At 37.4% G+C, this 22,129-nt stretch overlaps 1 protein-coding gene across 1 annotated transcript; it reads left to right on the top strand.

Moving 5' to 3' along the window:
• Positions 1–1,605: 1,605 nt before the first annotated feature.
• Positions 1,606–19,647, top strand: LOC114137838 (collagen alpha-1(IX) chain). The gene is made up of 26 exons (XM_028006669.1): positions 1,606–1,684; positions 2,494–2,617; positions 4,003–4,396; positions 4,488–4,565; positions 5,550–5,645; positions 5,721–5,774; positions 8,481–8,534; positions 8,624–8,677; positions 8,751–8,804; positions 8,872–8,925; positions 9,013–9,066; positions 9,144–9,197; positions 9,583–9,636; positions 9,727–9,771; positions 11,265–11,318; positions 11,403–11,456; positions 11,545–11,598; positions 11,740–11,811; positions 11,897–11,932; positions 13,768–13,812; positions 13,903–13,935; positions 14,615–14,761; positions 16,050–16,226; positions 16,803–16,893; positions 18,167–18,244; positions 18,530–19,647. Exons 1-26 carry the CDS (start codon positions 1,606–1,608, stop codon positions 18,730–18,732), a joined length of 2,292 nt encoding a protein of 763 aa, XP_027862470.1. The 3' UTR covers positions 18,733–19,647.
• The last annotated feature ends 2,482 nt before the right edge of the window (positions 19,648–22,129 follow it).

Raw genomic sequence — 22,129 nt, 5'->3', positions numbered from 1 at the left:
TTAGCAAAATGGTCTTGCTACAAATTGTAAACTGGAAATAGGTGTGGGCTACCCCTCCCCAGCCCTACTTTCACATAAAGTCCTAGCTCTATGTTTAATGTCACTGTTCTTCTGGACGATGAGCTCTGCATCAATGTTATGTCTTTAAGTGTTAGCATTCGACCACACGTAGCATTTTGTTTGAAGAACAACCTCATGTTATGGTATAGTTTTTCCATTTCTGGAAAATATGATTGAACAATGCAAATCTTGGAACATCGTTTTATCAAATTAACTTCTAAATTGTTGTCTCCCGGAAACTGTCTGATGTGTGCCTCATTTTTGGTTATACTTCTGTTAAAAACAGATTCACAATGATTTACTTCTTTATTTTGGTGTATCACATAAAATCTCAATAAAGCATATTGTGGTTTGAGGGTATCATGTGGCAAGATGTAGAAAGGTTCAGCTGGCCATACAGGGCAACGAGTCTGTGCTGTTTAGCTGTTATCTTTTGTAAATAGTGTTTCACTGATCTTCTGTGTGGTGATTCAGTTGGGTTGGAATGTTTGTAGAACACCTCGTGTTTAACTGTGAAATACTATGCCTTCCTCTCAGCTGAAAAGTGTAGATGATGAAACACTTTTTAAAAAATGTTTTATAATCTACTTTAAAATTGGATATATTTAAGATTTTGTTGGAATCAAATTTCTAAGATCTACAAAAGCAGATTTCGTACCAATGCACAAAACCACTTGCGAACGTTTTCTTGAAGGCCTAATTGTCTTGCATTTTCAACATTTTAGGTATTGTACCTTTTAAGTGTTCCAACTTGCTGTATCTGCCTTTTGCTCCATAAGTTAAATCAGTGTGGCAGACTGAGGTCTGTTAATATGACTAGTGTCTTGCTGGCCTATGAGGAGAGACAGATTCCCTTAGGGACCACAGGTGGAGTGGAGCTCAGGGGACAGGCTCCTCTGGGCTCCTGAACCTCTCTGTGTGAATGGCCCTCCTGTTCAGCACAAACCCAGGCCCTCAGGCTGCACTTTAAACTAGGAGATATCATCACTGCAGGACCTGCATAATTTCTGTCAGCAGGAGCCCTGAAAGCTTCAAGAACATGTGAGTAATTAACAGTTTTTTTCCTCTCTATTTAGAAATACATTGTGAATGGTTGAGACAAATTATTTTAAGAGGAACTCTTTGTAATTGTGGTTGGTCATATATAAAGATGAAATTTAATTTGTTTGATTTACAAACCCATTAAATGTATTTTCTGTCCTATTTGTCAGGTATAAAACTGAATGCAATTTAACCTTAAGCCATTGATGTTTGAGTTACTCACCTGAAATTTAGAAGAAAATGCCTCGACTGGTTAGGATCCTTAATTTGCTAACAAGTTCACATAAAATATTGTTTTAAGTAAGTTTTATTTTTCTCTATTTTCTGCTTTAGTTTTTCCTTGTTACTTATGAGATATATTTATGCATTGGATTTTGAATATAAGGTTCCTATTTAATCATGCAATGCATCAATTAGACTGTTGTGATATTATTTTGTTTAAATGACTTAAACTGAACTTTTGTATCACAGGTACTCTTAAACTCCAGTCTTTAAACATCAAAAATGCCGGTCTTCAGGGATATGCTGATGTTTGTGGCAATCGCTTCCATCTCATCATCAGTCCATTGTCAAAAATTGCCAAGTAAGTTTCAATCTTGCGATATCTGCATTAATGCAGCATGTCATAAAACTGACATCACTCTGCACGCAGAAACAGTATGTTGGTAGAGCAGGATTATGCCATTCTATAATCTCACATTTTAAAGAGATAGCAGAATAAAAAAAGGCAATCTGGTAAAATTAGAGAAAAAACATTTGTGAAAATTTTTTATTTATTTAATTCTTTTCACCATGGCTGCTGTATTTCCACAGTATGACCAGCAGGTGTCAGTGTGTGTCAGTTCATCATTGCTCAGTCAGTATTTCCAGTAGAGTCAGTGTAGCTGCTTTGAGGTCATCCTGAGGTTAATGTGTGTTCATAAAGCTTCAATGTGCTGCCACTGGGGCTCCATGCCACTGTAAATTAACCAGCTGGCACAATCCTTCTTTGACTGAATTAACTGCCAATAAAAATGTACAGTATGGTTAGGAGGGAAAAAAAAGAAGACATTTCCTCTGCTTACATCTAAATATCTGAAATTAGAACCTCATCCAGCTTTCATTCAGAATTTCTTGCCTTAAAACACACTAGAGCCACACTGAGCTAATGCAAACACAAATCACCATGTGTTGAAAGTTCAGGAGCCAAATACACCTCTAGGAAAAATAAACCTGCTGCTCAAGCATAATGGCTTTGATGGATTACATCATTATTCACAACACTGAGTAATGCAGCTACTTATCACAGAAATCAGTGATATCAGCCCTGACGTATGATTCAGAAGCAGTCCGGCTACTCTAATTGTTAAACTGAAGTGACGTCAAACTATGACTAAATGTTTGTGCTGTGAGGTTTTGATCTGCTGGAGGGGTTCCATGTTCCTGAGTCGAAAGGAGTGAAGAGAGTGGATGGGTCTGAAGCTGAGGCAGTGGCCTACCGCATCAACCCCTCCATTCATTTACAGAAGACATTGAGGTATTGTTCTTCACTAGATAATGCAACAGTATTACATGGAAAGAAAATTGTGCATTCAGCTGACTTGGTTTCACTTACCTGTCCATACTTACATGTGCAAGTATTCCATAAAAGATAATTATGTTTGTATGCGTTTAAAGCCTGTTAAATGTATTTTCTGTCCTACTTAAAAAGTAAAAAAAAAACCCCATCAATTTCAGAGACATATTTTCTGTTACTGTAAGCAACATGTTGTGAATAATATTCACTGCTGAACCATCTGTTGTCCTCTTCTGATAGAAATACTGTATTTCAGCTTCTCTTTGGGTAAACCTTCTCTCCAAGGTTTACATTCCAACAGGACAACGTCCTGGAACATACAGCAAACGCTACAGTAAAATGCTTTAAATCATGGGTGTCCCGCTCCAGTCCTCAACGGCCGGTTCCCTGCCAGATTTAGATATGTCTCTGCTTCAACACAGCTGATTCAAATGGTCCAACTCGCTCCTCAGCATGTCAAAGTTTTGCACAGGCCTGCTGATGAATCGTTGTTTGATTCAGGTGTGTTGAATAAGGCAAAGACCTAAAACATTCAGGACACCAACCCTTGAGGGATGAGTTTGGACACTTCTTCTTTAGATCAAAGCAGTAGGATATGTTGTAAAGAATTTCATGGACTGTGATAAGGTTACACAGAAAACTTAACAGATAATACAAAATTAGCAGGTGAGATTTACCTCCAAATAAAGTGCTCAAATCACTGCTGTGGCAATATTGTGAGGTTAACAGGATTGTAAATCATCTTAATTTTCATCTGGATTATCATAACTTGATATTAACCATTTCACAGAAAACATGTAGGTATTGCAGTGTCATGAAGTGCGGTCGTAGGGAAGTGAGGAAAACGCAGAGGACCCAGGTTGGAATGATGAACTAAAGGTTTAATGTTGAAAAAGGCACAAAATAATCCAAAAGTCCAGGCAGCACAGATGAGCAGAAAGCTAAGGCTCAAAACTGGTAGCGACTAGAAAAATCAAAAGCGACACGAACAGAACTGACAGAACGGTACAACACCAAACGAGACGAGACACAGGTGGCATTAAATACACAGAGGTTAATCACTGAACGAGACACACATGGGAACACTCAAGGGGTAGACAGGACAACACGGAGACTCAAAAGACACAGAAACCCAAAATAAACACAGAGAAAACCCAAATCCTTACATGCAGATGTTTCAAAAATCCAAATTTGATTGTGTTTGGTCCATTTTAGTCTCAACTGCATTTAGTTTATGAAACTCATCTCTTTCACCAAAAGCTCTTCAGTATTTTATGTTTTTTTTATTTGTTTTTTTTTTAGAATTATTCAGCTCTTTGAATCTTAATCTCAGTCTTTTTGCACAGTGACGTGTATCCCGATGGACTTCCCACTGAATACTCCATTATCACAACATTTAAAGTGAACAATGACACTGCTCAGACGTCCTGGAACCTTTGGCAAGTCAGTGACCCAAAAGGACAAGAACAAGTCGGCCTGCGTTTCCAGCCTGGTGGGCAGTCGTTGGACTTTTTTTACACTGGTCCACAAGGGACACAGATGGTGAGGACTTTCCAAGGGTTGCAAAAATTGTTTAATAGAGAGTGGCACAAGTTGGCTCTGAGCGTAAAGGGCAGCCAAGTAAGGTTGCTGATTGACTGCAAGGAGATCAGAGTGGAGAGCATCGATGAGCCGAGGCCAGTTATCCGACAAGGCTACACATCCATCGTGAAACGAGCTGCAAGAGACCGCTCCGCTTCTGTATGTTGTAATCTTGAATCTTAGTAACAATAAAATTTGTCGAAGTTTTAATAAAATAATTCATTTTCTGTTGCGTCTTATTGTCATCTAGGTGGATCTGCAGCAGATGGAAGTGTCATGTGACCCAGAGCAGGCTTATTCAGAGAGCTGCTGTGAGATCTCCGGTGTGGTAAGTTGTCTGCAGTGCTAAAGAGTTGTTTCCATACATTCATCATGGGCATAAATGTCACATCAGTGTTGGATTATTAATGATACCTTTTAGCCATTTTTCCCCGGAGTGGAATGACCATGCAACAAACAACTTCTATAATCTGAGAAATCTAGAAACAGGTGCAATAAGTTAACAATAAGTTTGAATTTATTGTTAATTTTTCTATAAAACACTTCTGAGTAAAATCAGACCCACTTTCACAAGTATTAAGATTAATTTTTCTTCTCAAGTTGCAGACTTTTCCTTTCAGAAATGGTGGAGTTTATTTGATTTTGTTTATTTACTGGTATGAATCTGCCTACTGACTTCCATATTTTAAATGGGTTGAGTTTGAAAATTATCCCTTAAACTTTTCCATTCCAATGCCATTTTTAATGTATTTCTGGGACATCTTTACTGCTAGAGCATCCAGTTGGCTCTATGTTTCAGTCGTCTTGCTTTTGATTCAAGATAAAGTTGAAGAATTTGGGTAGATATATTTATACATATATTTCTTTAGCAATAGAAAAGTACCACTGGTAGTGAATCTGACCCTCAGCATTATACTACCACCACCATGTTTCGTAGTTGATCCACTTGGTAAGGGGTTTTATATATATATATATATATAATATATATACACGTATATATATATATATATATATATATATACAGACCATGATCCAATGCAAATGAAGAAAACTTCTCAATAAATTTAAACTTGAACATCCAATTCCAGTTTGAAAAAAATAATCACTGAAGAAATGTGTTGTATGAAAATCTTCCCTAGCTGAAAAAGAATGTTTCCTTCATGTGATTAAGAACAACTTTAATGTGATACATATGCTCATGACAAACTAATGTTCATCATGAGCATATGTAAACTGCCTTTTCAGCCTCAAACATTGATGCACTTCAGTCATTATACAAAAGCGTTAAGCTTGAAACTGTCTATCTGCCCAGTGCGGGGGATATGCAGAGATCGGCCTCACAGCTGGAAGAGCAACTTGTAAATGCATGCATGGACAACCAGGACTTCAGGGCTCTCCAGGGCCAAAGGTGATTGCACCTGCATGGAAAACTTGTTGTACATGACTTGAAACTATTCTGACATGTATGCCTCCTGATACACAGGGTCACAGAGGGCTTCCAGGAAAACCCGGAGACCAAGGAAGACTGGGCAACTGGGTAAATAAATACAAGATGTTAAACTGTCATGCAAGCATCGAGGCTTGCATCTCACAGTATGATTCATGTTCTCAGCATGAGTACAACTGAGTTGTTCTCGCTGCACCCTGAGGAGTTGAGCTGACTCTAAAATGACAGTGTAAGTCTGTGGAAAATACAAGTAAAAAACTTGACTGAGACACCAATGAATGGAAACAGATCTTGAAACGAAGGCTCTTAGTGATTGTAAACACAAGGGCTCCGAGTGTTGTCTCGAGACGGTTCTTTTAAGGAGTCTGAGATAAACACAAACAAACACATAATGACACAGAATTTGTTTTTGCAGCTCCGAAATAGCAATTTCAGTATTAAAGTGTTAACCCCGTCAGTTTTCAAAGAAGGATTTCTCTCAAACTGGCTCAAGATAAGAGGATTTTTAATGGTTTTGATTTTGGGAAGAAACGGAGCCAGATGTTGTAGTGAGTCCCACAGGCAGAAAAAAAACTGTTAGGCAATAACTGTACCCTCCCATGATCTGGTAATGAGAGCAGGTCAGCTGTTTAACTAAACTGCTTTCTTATGGTAATATTCACGTGAATAATCACACAGCTTTATCTCAGAAAGACTTTTTTGGTGGGAAAAAAACATGGAAAGTATTATTAAAGAAGAAAATCCCCTGCTAAAGGAGCCAGTTGCACATTCAAGAGCAAACCACAGACGCTGTTATTTCCACTTTGAATTTATGTCTTGTTAATCTCTTTGATGCTTTGCAGTAAAACTCCGAGAGTTTTAATAACCCTCAAGAGAATACATGTTTAAGATGGAGATTTCTCTCTTTTTTTTTTAAACGTGACGGTTTGGCGTTCATCTTGTCCGCGGACTCAAACAAAACTCGTTCTGGTGCCTGAAGAAACACATGTAGATGGACATACACCCATAGCACATTTCCAGAGCTCTACATGCTACATGTTCATGTCTTCAGTTGTTGCAATAGCTCATCTGGGAGGAAACATCTGTCTCCAGTAACTGGTTAGAGTTTTGACCTCCTGCCAGCTTGTGAATCACAAAGCCACAACTTGCGTGCTTTCTAGACGGCATCCAAGGAGGGCATGTACTGGCACAGGTACATGGATTTGCCCGTCTCAGGTGGTGGGTGGTCCTTCAGTCGGACAATCTGTCCTGCCCACGTAAACGCAATAAATGTCACAAAATCTCTGAGGTTAACCTCTGTCCAGCTGTCTCTGCTGAATGCACACAGTTAGGTGAAATGGTCAAATAAACTGACAACACAAAGGTATCCAGGTCTTGTTTCAACAGTTTGTTGTCTCAGTTTAACGCAGGCAGAGCAATGGAAAGTGCTTTTCCATCTACAACTCAGGAAGTCACCATCTGTGCAAACAATTACTGTCGTATTTATGACTAATGTTTCCTGAATCTGGCTTTTTTTTGTGAGGTACTAAGAAAACCCAGATTGTTTTAATAGTTGTTTTCAGTTTGTCTGCTTTGAGTTTGGTGTTTCTCATCTTCTTCTTAAACAATTCCCAGTTTCTTAATGAGGTTCAGGTCAGGTGAGTTTATTGGTCATTAATGCTCTTTTCTGTGTGGAAAAGTGCCAAGACCTGCTGTAGAATGAACATGTGTACAAAGCTTGTCAGCATGAAGTGCTCTAAAATGTTTTGGTAGTTGGCTGACTTTGGACCTGATAAAACAAAGTTGTCCAACACCAGCAGGTAAAATGGCTCCCCACATCAACACTGACAGTGGAAACTTCACACTACTGTAGACTTCAAGCATATTAATTTCTGTTCTCTCCACTCTTCCTAGACCCTTTCAAGTGCAAAGTTTAGCTTGATCTGAAAAGAGGAGTTTGGACCACTGAGCAACAGTCCAGCCCTCTCTATCCTTAGTCAAACTCCAGTACAAGAGTGGCTTAGCACAAGGAATCAGAAGCAAATATATCTTTAATTTTTGAATGACTCTGGTTGCTTGTGAACATTTTTCTTTCAATATCTGCCCTCTCTACTTTCTATTAATGTACTTAGATACAGCAATGACCTTGTGAGACTTATCTCCCTTGTGGAGGGTATCAGTGACCTTTCGCTGGACAACTGTCAAGTCAGCAGTCTCACCATGATTGTGAAAGGCATAGCATCCAGATTACTGTCAAAAAATATCTGCAAAATTTCCATAAAAAATCATTTTATTCTATTTTTCCTAATTAAATCTTGGTGTTTCATCACCTAAATTACTCTGGATAAATAATTTAAACATATCACTTGGTGTAATAAATGTATAATAAGTTTCAGTTTTCTGTTGAAATGAATCAATTTTTCTATAATATAATTTAAAATGTACCTCTATTTGTACATTTCAAACTTATTGAATCCAAAATAGTTCAAAGAAATCTTAAAAATGTTAAACTGTAAAAAATTTACTTTTAGCTTTGTTGTTTGTTTTACAAAATAAATGCATTTTGGAGTTACCTACAAGTTTGGAAACTATTGAAAGTGGGTTCATATTACACAGGTTACAAAAGCTACAAGCTGGGCTTACAGCTTAAGTTAGTGTGTTGCTTGAATGACTTGTTTATTTCTGTTTATTTCTTTGGTGATAGCAGCAAGAAAATCACAAACCACATCCTACACTTGTTACAAGTACACAGCTTCACTATAAACAATAAATTAAAAGTGCTCCAGTGCAACAAGTCACGCTTCTGATTTCTTGTAGGGAATCCGTGGAAACACAGGGGACTACGGAAACATTGGTGAAACGGGAGCAAAGGTGAGCTCTGTCTCTGTACCTGAGTGCTCCACTAATTTGCTGTCTCATGCATGAACTGAATTAATGAAGACTCATGTGCACATCCTCAGGGCCAGCAAGGAATCAAAGGAGAAAAAGGAATGAGAGGACCCTGGGGACAAAGGGTAATTTATTGCTTCTATTCATCCTATCATAAATACAGTACAAGTGTGCATGAATGAGATGCTGTGTTCGCAGGGAGAGAGAGGTCTGCAAGGGCTGAAAGGACTAAAAGGAGCTGCAGGCTTTAAGGTATACTTGTTTCTGCAGTTGCATGATTTCAAAGCTAACTTTTAATTGGACTTATTTGTAATTAAAGGGAATTCGTGGGCTTCCTGGAGACATTGGAGAGGCTGGGAAACCAGGAGAAGTGGTGTGGTGACTTGTTTAGTTTCAGGAATAAACCCTTTCAACACAATCATATAACTACTGTATTAATTACTCTTTTATCTCCTTTAAGGGTACTAAAGGGCTTCAAGGATATCCAGGGATTCCAGGGTTTGAAGGAGTGAAGGTATTTGTGTGTCTTTGCAATTTAGATGATTTGCTTCTCATTTTAAATCATCGGAACTCATCACTCTGCATTTTCAGGGCCAAAAAGGGAATTCTGGGGCTACAGGGCGGCCCGGACCCAGAGGAAAGCAGGTGGGTTGTGGTGGGATTCCCTGTTCCATTATCCACAGTGGGACATGCTTAATGTTTTGTTTCTATGTTCACAATCCCCCATGTGACCACAGAGGGCTATTAAATCATCTCTGACGGAGTAAAACACTGGAATCAGACTTCAGTGGGTTTTTGGCTGATGTGCCGTTTCCATAAACAGCATTAGTTCATGTGGCTGGATTTTGGCGCAGATGTAAAGGCCTGAACTGTATTAACAAGAGCAAATGAGTCACTGAAAGAAGAGCCTAAACTGCATTGATAATCCACGGTGCTGTAAACGAAAGAGGACTTCCCCATTCATTATGTCGTCTTATGGATGTCGTGTTCAGAGTAACTTTCTAATCGGTTTTGTTTCACATGCTGACAGGGTATTGTAGGGGATCCTGGAGAAAGAGGAGCTCCTGGAGAGAAAGGAGGGCCCGTGAGTACAAAAAAGATATCAAAAATGATCAAAGAAAACATATTAAGTGGAATTAATGTGATTTTTTGTTATTTTACTCGCAAAATTCAGGGTATCCAAGGACCTGTAGGCAGAGCTGGGACTGTTGGATCAAAAGTAATGATAAAGCTGACACAAACACTGCATTACATAACACAATGGTTCTCACATTTGGTATCACAAGTATGTCAATAAATATTAGGTTTTCTAAGTACCACCATCTTCCCTGATGTTTTTAAACGTCACAACAGGAAATGGACATTTTCTGTTCAGGGAAAAAAATATATGTGCTTGATTGGACAAATGATGCAATTTAAATTTTCTTTCTTCTACTGACAACTTAAAATTTTTCTAGTATAGAAAATGATCAGAAAGTCTTTATAAGTTGGAATTCTGAGAGGTTAAACAGTATCTCAGATCTTAACTCTATATTCACTATGGTTGCCTTGCTTATAAAGCATTTATTTGCACGTCTAACATTTTCTCTCATTAGGTCTTTGTACATTCAGCACTTCTTGACTTACTTTAGTAAACATGATACTGCAGAAATCAAAACGTGGTAAATATGTTTTCATAAGTCTGTTCTGATGTTGTAGTTAGCCTGATCACTGAATCTATCAATTATCAGATCCCACTGGATTTTATACATACAATTGTGACACAATTCCAGTTAAGTTGGGTTTTGAGTCATTTTCATATGTAAGTACTAAATTTAGAGGTTGATGGAACCCAAGTCATTTCAGCACCATCCTTGGTCCAGTTCTGAGGGCAAATTATCGACTACATTGATAGTTGGTTTACATTCAATGTTTCTCTCTATTTTAAAGAGTGTGGCAGGAAAAAATGGCAAAAAACACGTTCTTATTGACTCTGTAGTGTGACATTGCCAAGTGTTTCATAAAGTCACCTGCTAATCAGTCTCCTTGTTGACTCCTCCTTTTTCTATAAGCTTGCTGAAGTTGAGGTTTGAGACGAATCATAGAGAAAAACAGCAAGTAGATCCAGGCCAGATCATATGGCCTTAACTTGCCAGATTGAGCAGTAATAAATGTTTTTATTTGCAATCCGCTCTTTGAATCATTTATTTAATTTTTGTGTGAATGCCCTGCACAGATATAAGTTATCCTTGCATACTCCAAACATGCTCAGCATCGCTTAGTGACCTTCCACTGAGTCACATTGAATATACTTTGTTGTTGGGAAATCGAGCATATCTAATTATTCAAATTAATTATCATTTTAGTAATGTGTAATACATCTAAAATCCAAAAAATATACTAAATCTCTTTGCTTCTTAAACTATATTACAAAAATCATTTTATAGCACACATTTTTTCTTAGATTTGTATTTTGCCTTATGCTACTTTGCTTTTAAATAGCTTGTTTACAGCAAGTATCAATGTGTTTGAACAAGTCATCGTTTTGTTGGCACTTATTAATATTCTATTACATTTAAATTATTTGTATTTACCATGTAAAAAAATTATACCAAGACATTTTTCTTTTCCACCACCAATGGCAGCTAAAGAGCCACCAGTCTGAGAACCAGGACACTAACATACATTTGAAATACTTAGTATACTTTTGACTAATGGTTTGGACATCTCTAGGGTATTATTGGGGATCCGGGTTTACCTGGCAGAGATGGTGAACCAGGAATAGAGGTATTAGCTTCTGTTTTATAAATTTCTCTTGCGTTTTTGGAGTGTCCTATCATTATCCTGTAAATGTCATCTTTTTTCTTGCAGGCGTATCAAGGACCCCAGGGTCTCAGTGGAAAACCTGGGCATAGCGGTGGAAAGGTTTGATCTTTTTTCGGTTCCGTAAATAAATGTGAAATGGAGTTTTTTTTGGCAGATTAATTTATAGCCATTTGTGTTTTTTTTACAGGGAGAAAAGGGCACCCTGGGGCCAGCAGGAGAAATGGGTCCCCAAGGCCAAACTGTAAGTCACATTTTCAAGCCCTTCAGTCACTGCAGACAAGCATATAATACATTTTGTCTGTAAAGTAGTTTGCCATCTTAAAGGGAAGCGACAAAGAATAAAGCAGACTCTCCATTGGTTTATAAATGTTTTATTCTCAAGGGGCTGAGAGGTTACAAAGGTTCTGCAGGAAAGCCAGGAAGACCTGGATTTATTGGTCCGCCTGGACCTACTGTAAGTGTTCCCAAATAATTTTCTTGACTCTTTCAAACACCAGTTAATTTTCCTTAATCAATTAAAGCATGTCAACTCTTTACAGGGTCATGTAGGTGTACCTGGAAAACCAGGAGTCAAGGTAAAACAACCTCTGACTATTAGTGAGAAAGCGAAATGTTTCATGGTGGCTACTCAGGATTTATTTCCTGAGTCACTGAGTCACAAAGATTACACGTTTTGCAGATGTACTTTCTTTCCAAACCAATAGTTTTTACTGGTTTTGAAAGAAATGTTGCACTTTTAGGAATTCAACTAAAGATCCACTGAGTTAATATACAGACTACTTAAAAGTGTCATCTAAATTTCTGCATGCAATGCATGCAAATGGTAAATACATACAAAACTACTGTAGAGGGTTTTACTACCCTCGCTTGTAATAAGAGTGCATAATTACCAAAGTGCCCCTCTGGGCCTGTTCATGATATTTACAGACTAACTCAAGCCAATGAAGATTACAGATTTTCAAGAAAGCACAAACAGTTGTTTGAGTTTTCTTGGCATACTATGCCAAAAGTAAACAAATCTAATCAGAAAGAACTGACACTTGAAACAGAGAGTTGCCTCTACATATACATATAGAATGTAAATCAACAAAAAATATATATTTAGAGGCGTGCAAGTATGAGTTAATGAACATTGAAGTTAATGTGAATGAACAGGACTGTTCTTTAAGGATTGAAAAGTATGCCAAATTTTACATATGAAGATTAGCACTTGTCAGTGAAAAAAAATGAAGCTGATACACTCTGTAGAGAGAAAATGAAAGGAATTTTGTTTGTTTGTGTTCAGTGTTACTCCTCCATGAACTTGCAGCTTTACAAAGTTGATGGTTTGACCTGAAATCTTGCACTTTGTCAGGTTGAGCCTCAGTCCCACACATACTGGCTTCAGTAAGGCACAGCATCTGTTAAGTGATTTTGCTACATAAGCTGCAGGACTGAGCAGTTGATACACCATAAAATTTAATCTGATCATTACATTTTACAATAATTTACAACAATTAGTTAAACTTGGGCCAAAAAAAGTGAAATTAATAAAAAGAAAATTGTGAGCCCAAAGTTTTCTTTTCTTATTCATAATTTTATTTCAAAGTAGGACACACAGTTTCGCTGATGGAGACCTAATCTACTGACTGTTACACGTTTTGGAGATTAATTTAATTAAAATCATCCATTAAAATTTGTATCATTAGCTTTAAATCATAATGAATCAAATTTTATCAGTAATATATATGGTCTAAATTTGTATCGTAACTATCCAACTTAATTCACACACCAATGTTTTCTAGACACTATCCTTGTGCAAATAATTATTTATTTATGGCTTTCTTTTTATAAGCCTAAATACTACTTATGACATTCAGCTACAATTGCTCCTAGAGATGATGTTTTTATCTGGTGCAATTACCTGAGGTGGTAAGCTAACTTTACCAAGTAAACTGTCTTTTCTGATATGACTTGTTGATAATTAGACCAATAATATTATTTTTCTGATCATACAAGTGTGGGTTTTTGCATATAATGTAACCCCTAGCTGAAGGTACTGCTAAGATAATATTATGCATTTGGATTGTGACACTCTTGAAATGAAGCCGGATCCACCACATTCACAAAAGATTTCCTAATTTAGTTATCTATACAGAGGCAAAAAATCAACATTAGCATCCAGTGTCTCAATATTACCCAAGTAGCTAGCAAATGTTTCATTCCCTCATTTCATCTGTGCTTAAACATGTAAACATTGCAAACCCTAACATTGTAAAAGTTGCAAGTTGCAAGTTTTTTCTTTTAAAGATATTTTTAAAAAGTACTCTTAAAAGTACTGTTAAAGAGTTGTGATAGTTGTTTATTTATTTTTGGAATATTTAATCTACAATCTATTAGCCAGCTCTTATGTTTAATTTGTTTTGCACAGGGTGACACAGGAATCCAAGGAATTAAAGGAGTTAAAGGTGCAGAGGTAAGGCTTCATGTATTGAATATGTTCTTTGTGTTTGACATTTTTTCTCCTACTTCTGTCTTTTCAATACTTAATTATTTGTTTTTACAGGGAGAAAAAGGAGTGAAAGGTCTAAATGGAAGGGTGAGCTTCAGTTTAAACTACTGACAATAATTATAATAGGGTGAACAATCTCTGAAATTGATCATCTTATCTCTGTATTGAAAGAACAGAACTCATCTAATATAAATAGATTATAAACAGTCGTGCAGCCAGAGTACATGACCCTATGGAAATTATTTCAGTTTATAAAAATAAAATAATCATCAATTGTCAGTGATGAGTTCTGTCATTCAGCAGAAAACTCGAGCAGGTGTGTCATATTTAAATATGATACTCTTGGCTATATTTTGGTTGGGATCATCTCAATTCATTCGATGGCACTCGCAAAGTTAATAGTTGGAAAAGTCCAAAATGAATCCATCAAATAACATTCCTTACATATCTAGAGCATCTGCAGATGCGGTAAGGGCAGAAACGCCCACTGCTATAACCAAATGAGTCTTGCACATTTCTCAAATGTTATCTATCACATTTGGTTTCTGTTTTGAAATGTTCATGCAAATCTCCAAACTTGTCAAAAAAAACCAAACAACCAAGCTCTAGGCTTTGACTCTAAGATCAGGATTTTGTTTTTATTGTAAGCAGGTTTGTTTTATTTTGGCTGTGATAGCTGTATTGTAAAGGCCTACATTTTGAGCTTCCTTTTTTTTAAATCTGATCTGCTGCTCTATTCTCTCCTTGTGCAATTAATGCTCTGTAGGTTGGAGACAGAGGTGAGCCAGGTGCTCAGGGAGGCAGGGGGAAGCGTGGTCCTGTAGGCCTTCCCGGTCGTATAGGTCCTGTTGGAGGAAAAGGGATTCGAGGTGAAGAAGGACCTGATGGCTTTCAGGGACTCCCAGGACCTACGGTAAGTAATGAAAGCGCAAAATATAATTTCTTTAATCCAACAATGTTATCTACTGCAAAGAGGATGTATTTTCCATGATTTACCAAATTTGTGCAGCATGGCATGGAGTTGATCAGCTTGAGGTGATCTAGCTTCCTTTAAAAGCAACCTTCAGCTCATCTGCAGTCCTGAGTCTATTGTCCTTCATAATCTTCTTGAGAATATATCACAGATTTTCTAGGTGACTTGGGTCAGGTTAGTTTCCTCGTTAATAAAGCAGGAAACTATAATATGCAGGAAGTTGTAATATATTTATTACACCACTTATTGTACCACTCATTGCTACTTTGGTACAATGTGGGCTGGTACCAAGTCCTAGTAGATGGTTACATTGATTTTGGTCTTGAGAAAACACAGTGGAACAACACCAGCAGATGACATGGTTCCTTAAATCATCAACAATAGAAAACTTGATACTAGACCTGAGACAAGACTTGGATTTTGTACCTCCACTCTCCTACCCCAGACTCTGGGACATTGGTTTTATAAATGAAATGAACCACTGATCGCAGCCTATTCATTTACTCAAAACTGTTTAATGGGCTTCTCTTCCAAATCTTCTCAGGACTACAATTATCTCTATGGGTAGTGGGCTTTTTTCCCACCAGAACTTTATTCTTTAACTCTTTTTTACTTAATATGTTTGAATACAGTCCTCTGGCAAAAGACTTTTTCCAAGGCAATGAACTTTTGTAACCTATTGGTGCCTGTCTAATGGTCACATGTCAAATCAGCAGTCTTTCATTAACATTTTATTCAAGCTGATTTTGATTTTATTTTTAGCTGTGAAATGTAATCATCCCAATTAACAGACATAAATACAAGAAATAAATTACTCTTGTTCTAATGTTTGTTTGTTTTTTGTAAAGTACAAGTTTCATTTTCTGAACATTATTACTGAAATAAATTCGCCCTCTGATGAAATTTTAATTTGTTGAGGTACAGTCATACTAGTTTTTCAGTCTGTTCTTGAGTAATGACACCAAAAACAACAGAGTAGTATTTATTTTAGTAATTCTATTGCTATCCAGCCCACACATTCTTTAGTAACACATTTACTGTCAAGAACACATGTAGCCAGTTTCTCGTTAACTGAGAGTTGTGTGTGAGTCACAGGAACACTTACATTTAGTGTGGCTATAAACTCGCTCACTAAATCTCCTCAGAGACACAAGTAATTGCTCCAAATTGACCTGTTGCGCAGCCAAATGACCTGCAGGGATGTCTGTAGTAATGATTTTTCACACAGGGTCCAACGCTTCCAGCTGAACATGTGATTGAGGTCTGTAAGAAAGTGGTCCTGGAGCAGATGTCCACCTTTGCCAACTCAGTAAAGAGGACGTGTGCTGCAGTTTGTCCTCTCTATGGGGACGTTCCCATGGGCGCCCCTGGTCCCCCCGGACAGAAAGGACCCCCAGGGCCTCCTGTAAGTTTTGCTGTTGTTGATGAAGCATCATGCTGAACTCCTGCAGACCTTTGGCATCAAAGCTTTGTCTTAGTGTTATACATGTATGCATCGCTCACTTTGACTTTTGTTCTTCCAACTGAGCCATATGCAACCACATTGCAAGGGTCTGGACTGGACTGGGAATGCTAAAGTATTTGGCAGAAAAACTCGGAATGAAAACATTGCAATTTTCCACGTCTCCATGAAGACAAATAAGGAATCGCAGACAAGACACTTGGTCTGTGTTGAGTGGTTTTTGGCTGTCTTTCAATTGGAGAGCCTTCCTCACATTCTACAATGCAGAATCAATTCATGTTCCACAGCTCTTCACTGCAGGAATTCTAAAGCTGAAAAATACTTTTGAAGCCATGACTCCATTGAATTGTTCAATATTTATAATTATGCTCAGTAACCTTGATGTTTGGCTGGTCATTGGCAAAATGCACAGCTCTTAAGTTTTTTTAAAGAAATGTATTTAAACTTGCTACAATTTTTTATAGATTTTTTTGTGTCATATAGTGTAACTAGCAGCTTGTTTTGTGACGGTGTTGCCAGGGTGACCCTGGTACTGATGGTGTTGCTGGGGAACTGGGCCTACCAGGATTCTATGGAGAAGGTGGTGAGCCAGGTCGACAAGGAGAATCAGGTATTAAAATCATGTTCTAGGAAAGCGAATTTGTTAATAGCAAAAACTATAAAACACTGTTTTCAACGCAGTAAATCTCAGTTTCAGACAGAAGGTTGGAAAAAATTATTTTTTTAGCAGTGAGTAGAGGAAAACAAGCTTTAGGTACATTATGAATGCACAGTACTGTCACTATATCATTTTTGTACCACTTATTGCTACTTTGGTACAGTTAATAAATATCCGCGTACTTTATACATAAAGTACATGGATAAGTATTTATAAGTATAAATAAGTATTTATTTATTTAGATAAGTATAGATAAACACCCGTGGGTCACTTTATAAGGTGTACCTGTTTTTTTTTCATATGCAAAGACCATCTCAGCTAATTACATGACAGCAACTCAGTTTAATGTGTCACACTTGGTGGAAGCATTTGGGTTTATCCAAGTATTTCAGAAACTGATTTGTAGTAAATGGCCTGTACTTGTATAGTGCTTTACCTAGTACCTTAGTATTTAGCTAACATGTGTCTTTGTGTAAGTTGCCTTATCATGGCACTATGTTTAATGGACTATTTGCTTCATGGCAAGAGAGCCAAAGCAATGATGGTATAGAATATGTACAATTTCAGTGTTGCCTAGAGAATTTCAATAAATTACTAGGGGTTCACTGTTTCTCCTTTAAATATTCTAATCTACACTTGTACATGTGAGGGTCACCTATTATAAACAATTTTTTGATGCTGCTATCAGGCTTCTCTAGGCCCCTTGCATAAGGTGACATAAAGGTGTCAGGGACCCTGTGAAGACTGTGTTTGTTTAGTATGAAAATCTGTGAAAAGTAATTCAGCCAAAATCAGCTCCTCATCTTGTTCATAATATGAGGCAAAAATGTTAATCTGGTTGAAACATGAACATTAAGATATTGCCTGCAGTTGTTTGGGATGTTGTTGCTTGTGTGTTTTTCAGGAGAGGCACAGAGAGAAAGTCATGAAAAAAAATGTTTAATGAAAATCTACTACAAGCATTTGAAATGTGATTTAAATCCCTACAGATGCTTCTCAGTGGTGAAGTTCCAGCTGCAGATAATACATTTCAAAGTATGTTTTCACAAGCATTCTAGGTTCTCATGCAAGCTGTTAAAATAACAAATTATTCCCAAACTGTTCCAAGACATATATCTGACAGTTATCACTGAAACATACTTTCTTTCGTTATTATGAATGATGCTGACACCTGTGTTTGCAGTTGGTCCCTGCAAAAAGATTAATACTTTTGGATGAATTGCAGGTGACAGAGGAGAGCATGGTGATAAAGGAGTCAAAGGTTATGGCATTCCTGGCTTCACCGGCGATCAGGGGCTAAAGGGTAATTTAATCTTTTAATGAGTCTTATTTAATTATTTAGCTATAAAGAAGAGATATTAAATCATTTCCAGATTTGGGCTTGTTGTAATTTTCAGACACTGTTTTACTGATCCTTGGCTTTAAGTTCCAGGGAAACCATGTGGAGGTTTTTCGCAGAAGTGTTGTTACATCACAATGTGCTGTTTGCCAAAACAGAAATAATATTTCTGTGGAAGTTTTCTTTTCCTGGAATCTGTAGAAAGAACATCTTTACTCAGCTAAACGAACATTTCTGCCCCCATCACAGGTCAGCGTGGACGTCCCGGCAGAGCCTTTAATGGTCAGCCTGGAAAACCAGGTGAAAGGGGACATGCAGGCCGGCCGGGGCACAGGGGCCACCCAGGTCTCAGAGGCCCCCCAGGCATCTGTGTGACCTCTGGATGTGCTGAGCAGAACCCACTCAGTGGGACACCCCAACCAGCACCACAGAGGCTGAGAAATCGCTCCTAAAAGGACCAGAGGCTAATTAGGAGGATAAACTTTTATCAAAGGCTTCAGAACAAAGTGGTTATTTTTTGTCTCTTGTCGGGTTGTTTAATACATTTTAATGTAAATATTCTAAATAAACCTTTGCTGTAGTCTTGAAACAATTGTCGTCAGAGGAAACATTCAGAGGAACAAAATATGGTTGGTTGGAAAAAAACAACTTTATTTTACTTATTTTGGAGTTTTATATAAAATGATTTACTCACCTCTTACTAATTTATAATCATCTAGATTTTTTTATTTAAAAATGATGATAATTGAATCAATGCCATGGTGTGTCATAAAAGGGGAAACACTAAATCCTGTTGGGAGATGTGAAAAATGTATACAAATATTACGCCATGATGTTTGACTCTCAAGTGAATAAATAATTATAAGTAGTTAAACAGCTTATAGTGTTGTTTGACATATTTTCTGCACATATTTGACAGACCTTTGACAGTTTATTAAACAAAAAGGCAATTTTGTTGGAAGGTTAGGCTTTGCAGTAGCACTTCAGAGAAAGTGGTAAAATGAATAAATGAAATCATCAACCTTCTTCCAGTTTAATTCAATTAAGTTAAACTGTTAATATTTTTTTTCAATTTACATCATTTCACTCTTAAATCAACTTCTTCAAGATCTCACTCAGCAGTAAACAGGCTCACTTTGAGCTAAAACATTGTGTCTCTTTTCTTCATAAAATATATAAAACATTTACCTCCTTATAGAGACATCAGGATGAGCTGCACTCTGGTTCGTCATGTAAAAAACAACATTGTTAAGCTCAGGGTTTATTACTGTCTAATTAAGACTTGCCTTAACTTTTACAGAATGAGGGAGACAATAAAATGCAAATGTATGCAAATGCAAATAAAATGTAATATTTTTGTACTATGACCACAGATGGTGACAAAGCTTCTTGATGAAAAAAAAAATGCATCGTGGTTTTTCATTTGCTAAAAAATTGAGCTCCTTTGCCCCTGATGCTAACTACAAACAACTAATCATAGTCAGGAGGAGAGTCTTAGCACTGTCAGTCATGCTCTGCCTTGCACTATATTGTCATGACATAGAAGAAGAAGAATTACTTTATTCATCCCAGCAGGGAAATTATTTCGCAGTTACAGCAAGAATTTTTTATACACAGATTAACACACACATGACAGGAGCTGCGTCTGCAGGCAGCCAGCTGAGCCGGCGCCATTTTTGAAGGAGGACATGCGGCAAAGGTCGTCAGGACCGGGAGTCGAACCCGCGACGTCCGCTGGTCTAAGGCCTCCAAATGTGGGGCGTGCTAACCCCCTGCGCCACCACAGCACGCCCCAAAGTGACAATTTTAACAAATACATAAATAAACATGTTTTTTAAATTCAAAATTACATACTACAGCTTTTAGTTCCTTTTAATCCCTTGGCATTGACATTTCTGTAGAGTGGCTGAATTGGGTTCAAATGCAGGAACCACAGTGGAACTTGCAAAACAAGGTAAGACATCTACTGACTAGATTTCTCAGTGGATGTCCTTTTCAATGCCGTTTTAATTTTTCCATCCTTATCAAAACTATATTTACTCATTAAAAAGATTTTCACGATGAGCTCTTGTCCCAAATGTGTTATTTGGGAACTATATTAAATGCAGATAGTTATCCTCCTATCCTTTTGTTGCTGCTGCATCATGTGTGCCTTCCTTGCAGCCCTCGTTTATTCAACCAAAGTATCCACCTCTGTCATGGAAACTATGACTAATTCATAATCCTGAATTTGCTTTCTGGGCTCAGCAACTTGCTTCAGACCTGCTCACAATTTATTTCTGTGGCGAACCAGAAGAGCTCATGATGAACATGACTTGAGTCAAAGAAGTTGAATAAAATGTCCCTGTACGATTGAGCCTCAAAGTAATTGTGCTAAATCAAAAGTTATTTGAGGTTTTTTATCATCCACCAGACAGTTATTTCAACGTTTAAGAGTGACTGCCAGACCTTGTTCATGTAAGCTTGTGCAAGTAACAAGCCAGTAGATTTTGGTTTTGTTGACGTGAACGTGAGAGTGTGTTGAGGCTGTTACTGTAACTGCAACTGTAGATTTGTCTATTTATACTAACACAAGCTGCACCGCTTCAACCAAGTAAACATACAGGCAAAGCAAGATTGTACCAAGTAGATGCATAACAATCTGTCACTAATTTAATTTACAATTAAACATAATGTATTATGCACAAGTTATATGTATGTTTTAGCCATTTGTTTAATTTCTAATCTCTATGCTAGTTAAGTTGTTTTTCAAAAAGACCACACACGATAATAAAGTCAAGTTTGCAGAGTTCAGTTTTAACTGAAACATTTGATCTGCTTATGATCATGAGGAAAGTAGATGGAAAAACAAGAATTGGAGTTAAATTACTTTTACATGATTTTGTTTAAAGGTCTTGATGAAGGTATTTTGAGGCTTAGAGACAATGCCAATCTGCGGATCATCATTGCTTCAAGGCAGCTCAAATGCATTCTTAGTGCATAAAGGTTCAAATTTTGATGCCATTAGATGTAAGGACGTTAGATGATTTAATTTAACATGCTATGTGCTGATCATCAGAGAGTGACACTCTTCCAATCTTTAAAATATCACTGCATTGCCTTCTGAGTCCAAAACAGTTAGGTAAGGTATGGTGACTTGCAAAAGTCTTTATTTATGAAGTATTGCATTATTGTGTTGCATTATGCAACACAATGATAATTCTCATTCAGCTGAGAATATATATATATGTATTAACTTGATTGCAAGTCTGCATACCCTAAGCGAAAACTGTTGAAGCACATTTTGATAGGATTTTAGTTTAGCATTCAGTCTTCTCCAGTATGTGTCCTCTTTATATTCTTCAAATTGTTTAACCTTTGTGGACATTTCTTGTGCAGAACCAGGGTGAAAACTATGCCACAATTCAGACAAAAGTCATCTTTTTATTACAAAATGTGAAACTGCTTCGGTACAATAATAATGTCTGTTGAGGCATGCCCTTTAGTAAGGAAAATCATTTCTAGTCCAGTGATTCAAAGGTATGAACCAGTCAGAAGTGAGACTTCCGTCCTTAGTCTATTCTGTGCCAAAACTACCAAAAACAGACTATGAACAAACAGCAGCAGACCTACACAAAATACACATCCAAAAGTCTTCAGCAACAGGAAAAACAGAAGGATGTTACTTCTAAGCAATATTATATCAGTTCTGTCCTCCCACCATGAAATATTGTGGTGGCAATGTCATGCTGGAGGAAGGATATTTGGCAACAAGCATCAATCCTCACTCATGGAAAGGCAGATGGAGCTAAATAGAGGGGAAATCCCTGAAGTAGGAATGTTATGGTCAGCAAATCTGCAGTTCCTGTT

This window comes from Xiphophorus couchianus, chromosome 22, assembly GCF_001444195.1.
Source record: "Xiphophorus couchianus chromosome 22, X_couchianus-1.0, whole genome shotgun sequence".
NCBI lineage: Eukaryota > Metazoa > Chordata > Actinopteri > Cyprinodontiformes > Poeciliidae > Xiphophorus > Xiphophorus couchianus.
Note: the sequence above shows the minus strand (reverse complement) of the source record. Positions and strands in the feature narration are given on the sequence as shown.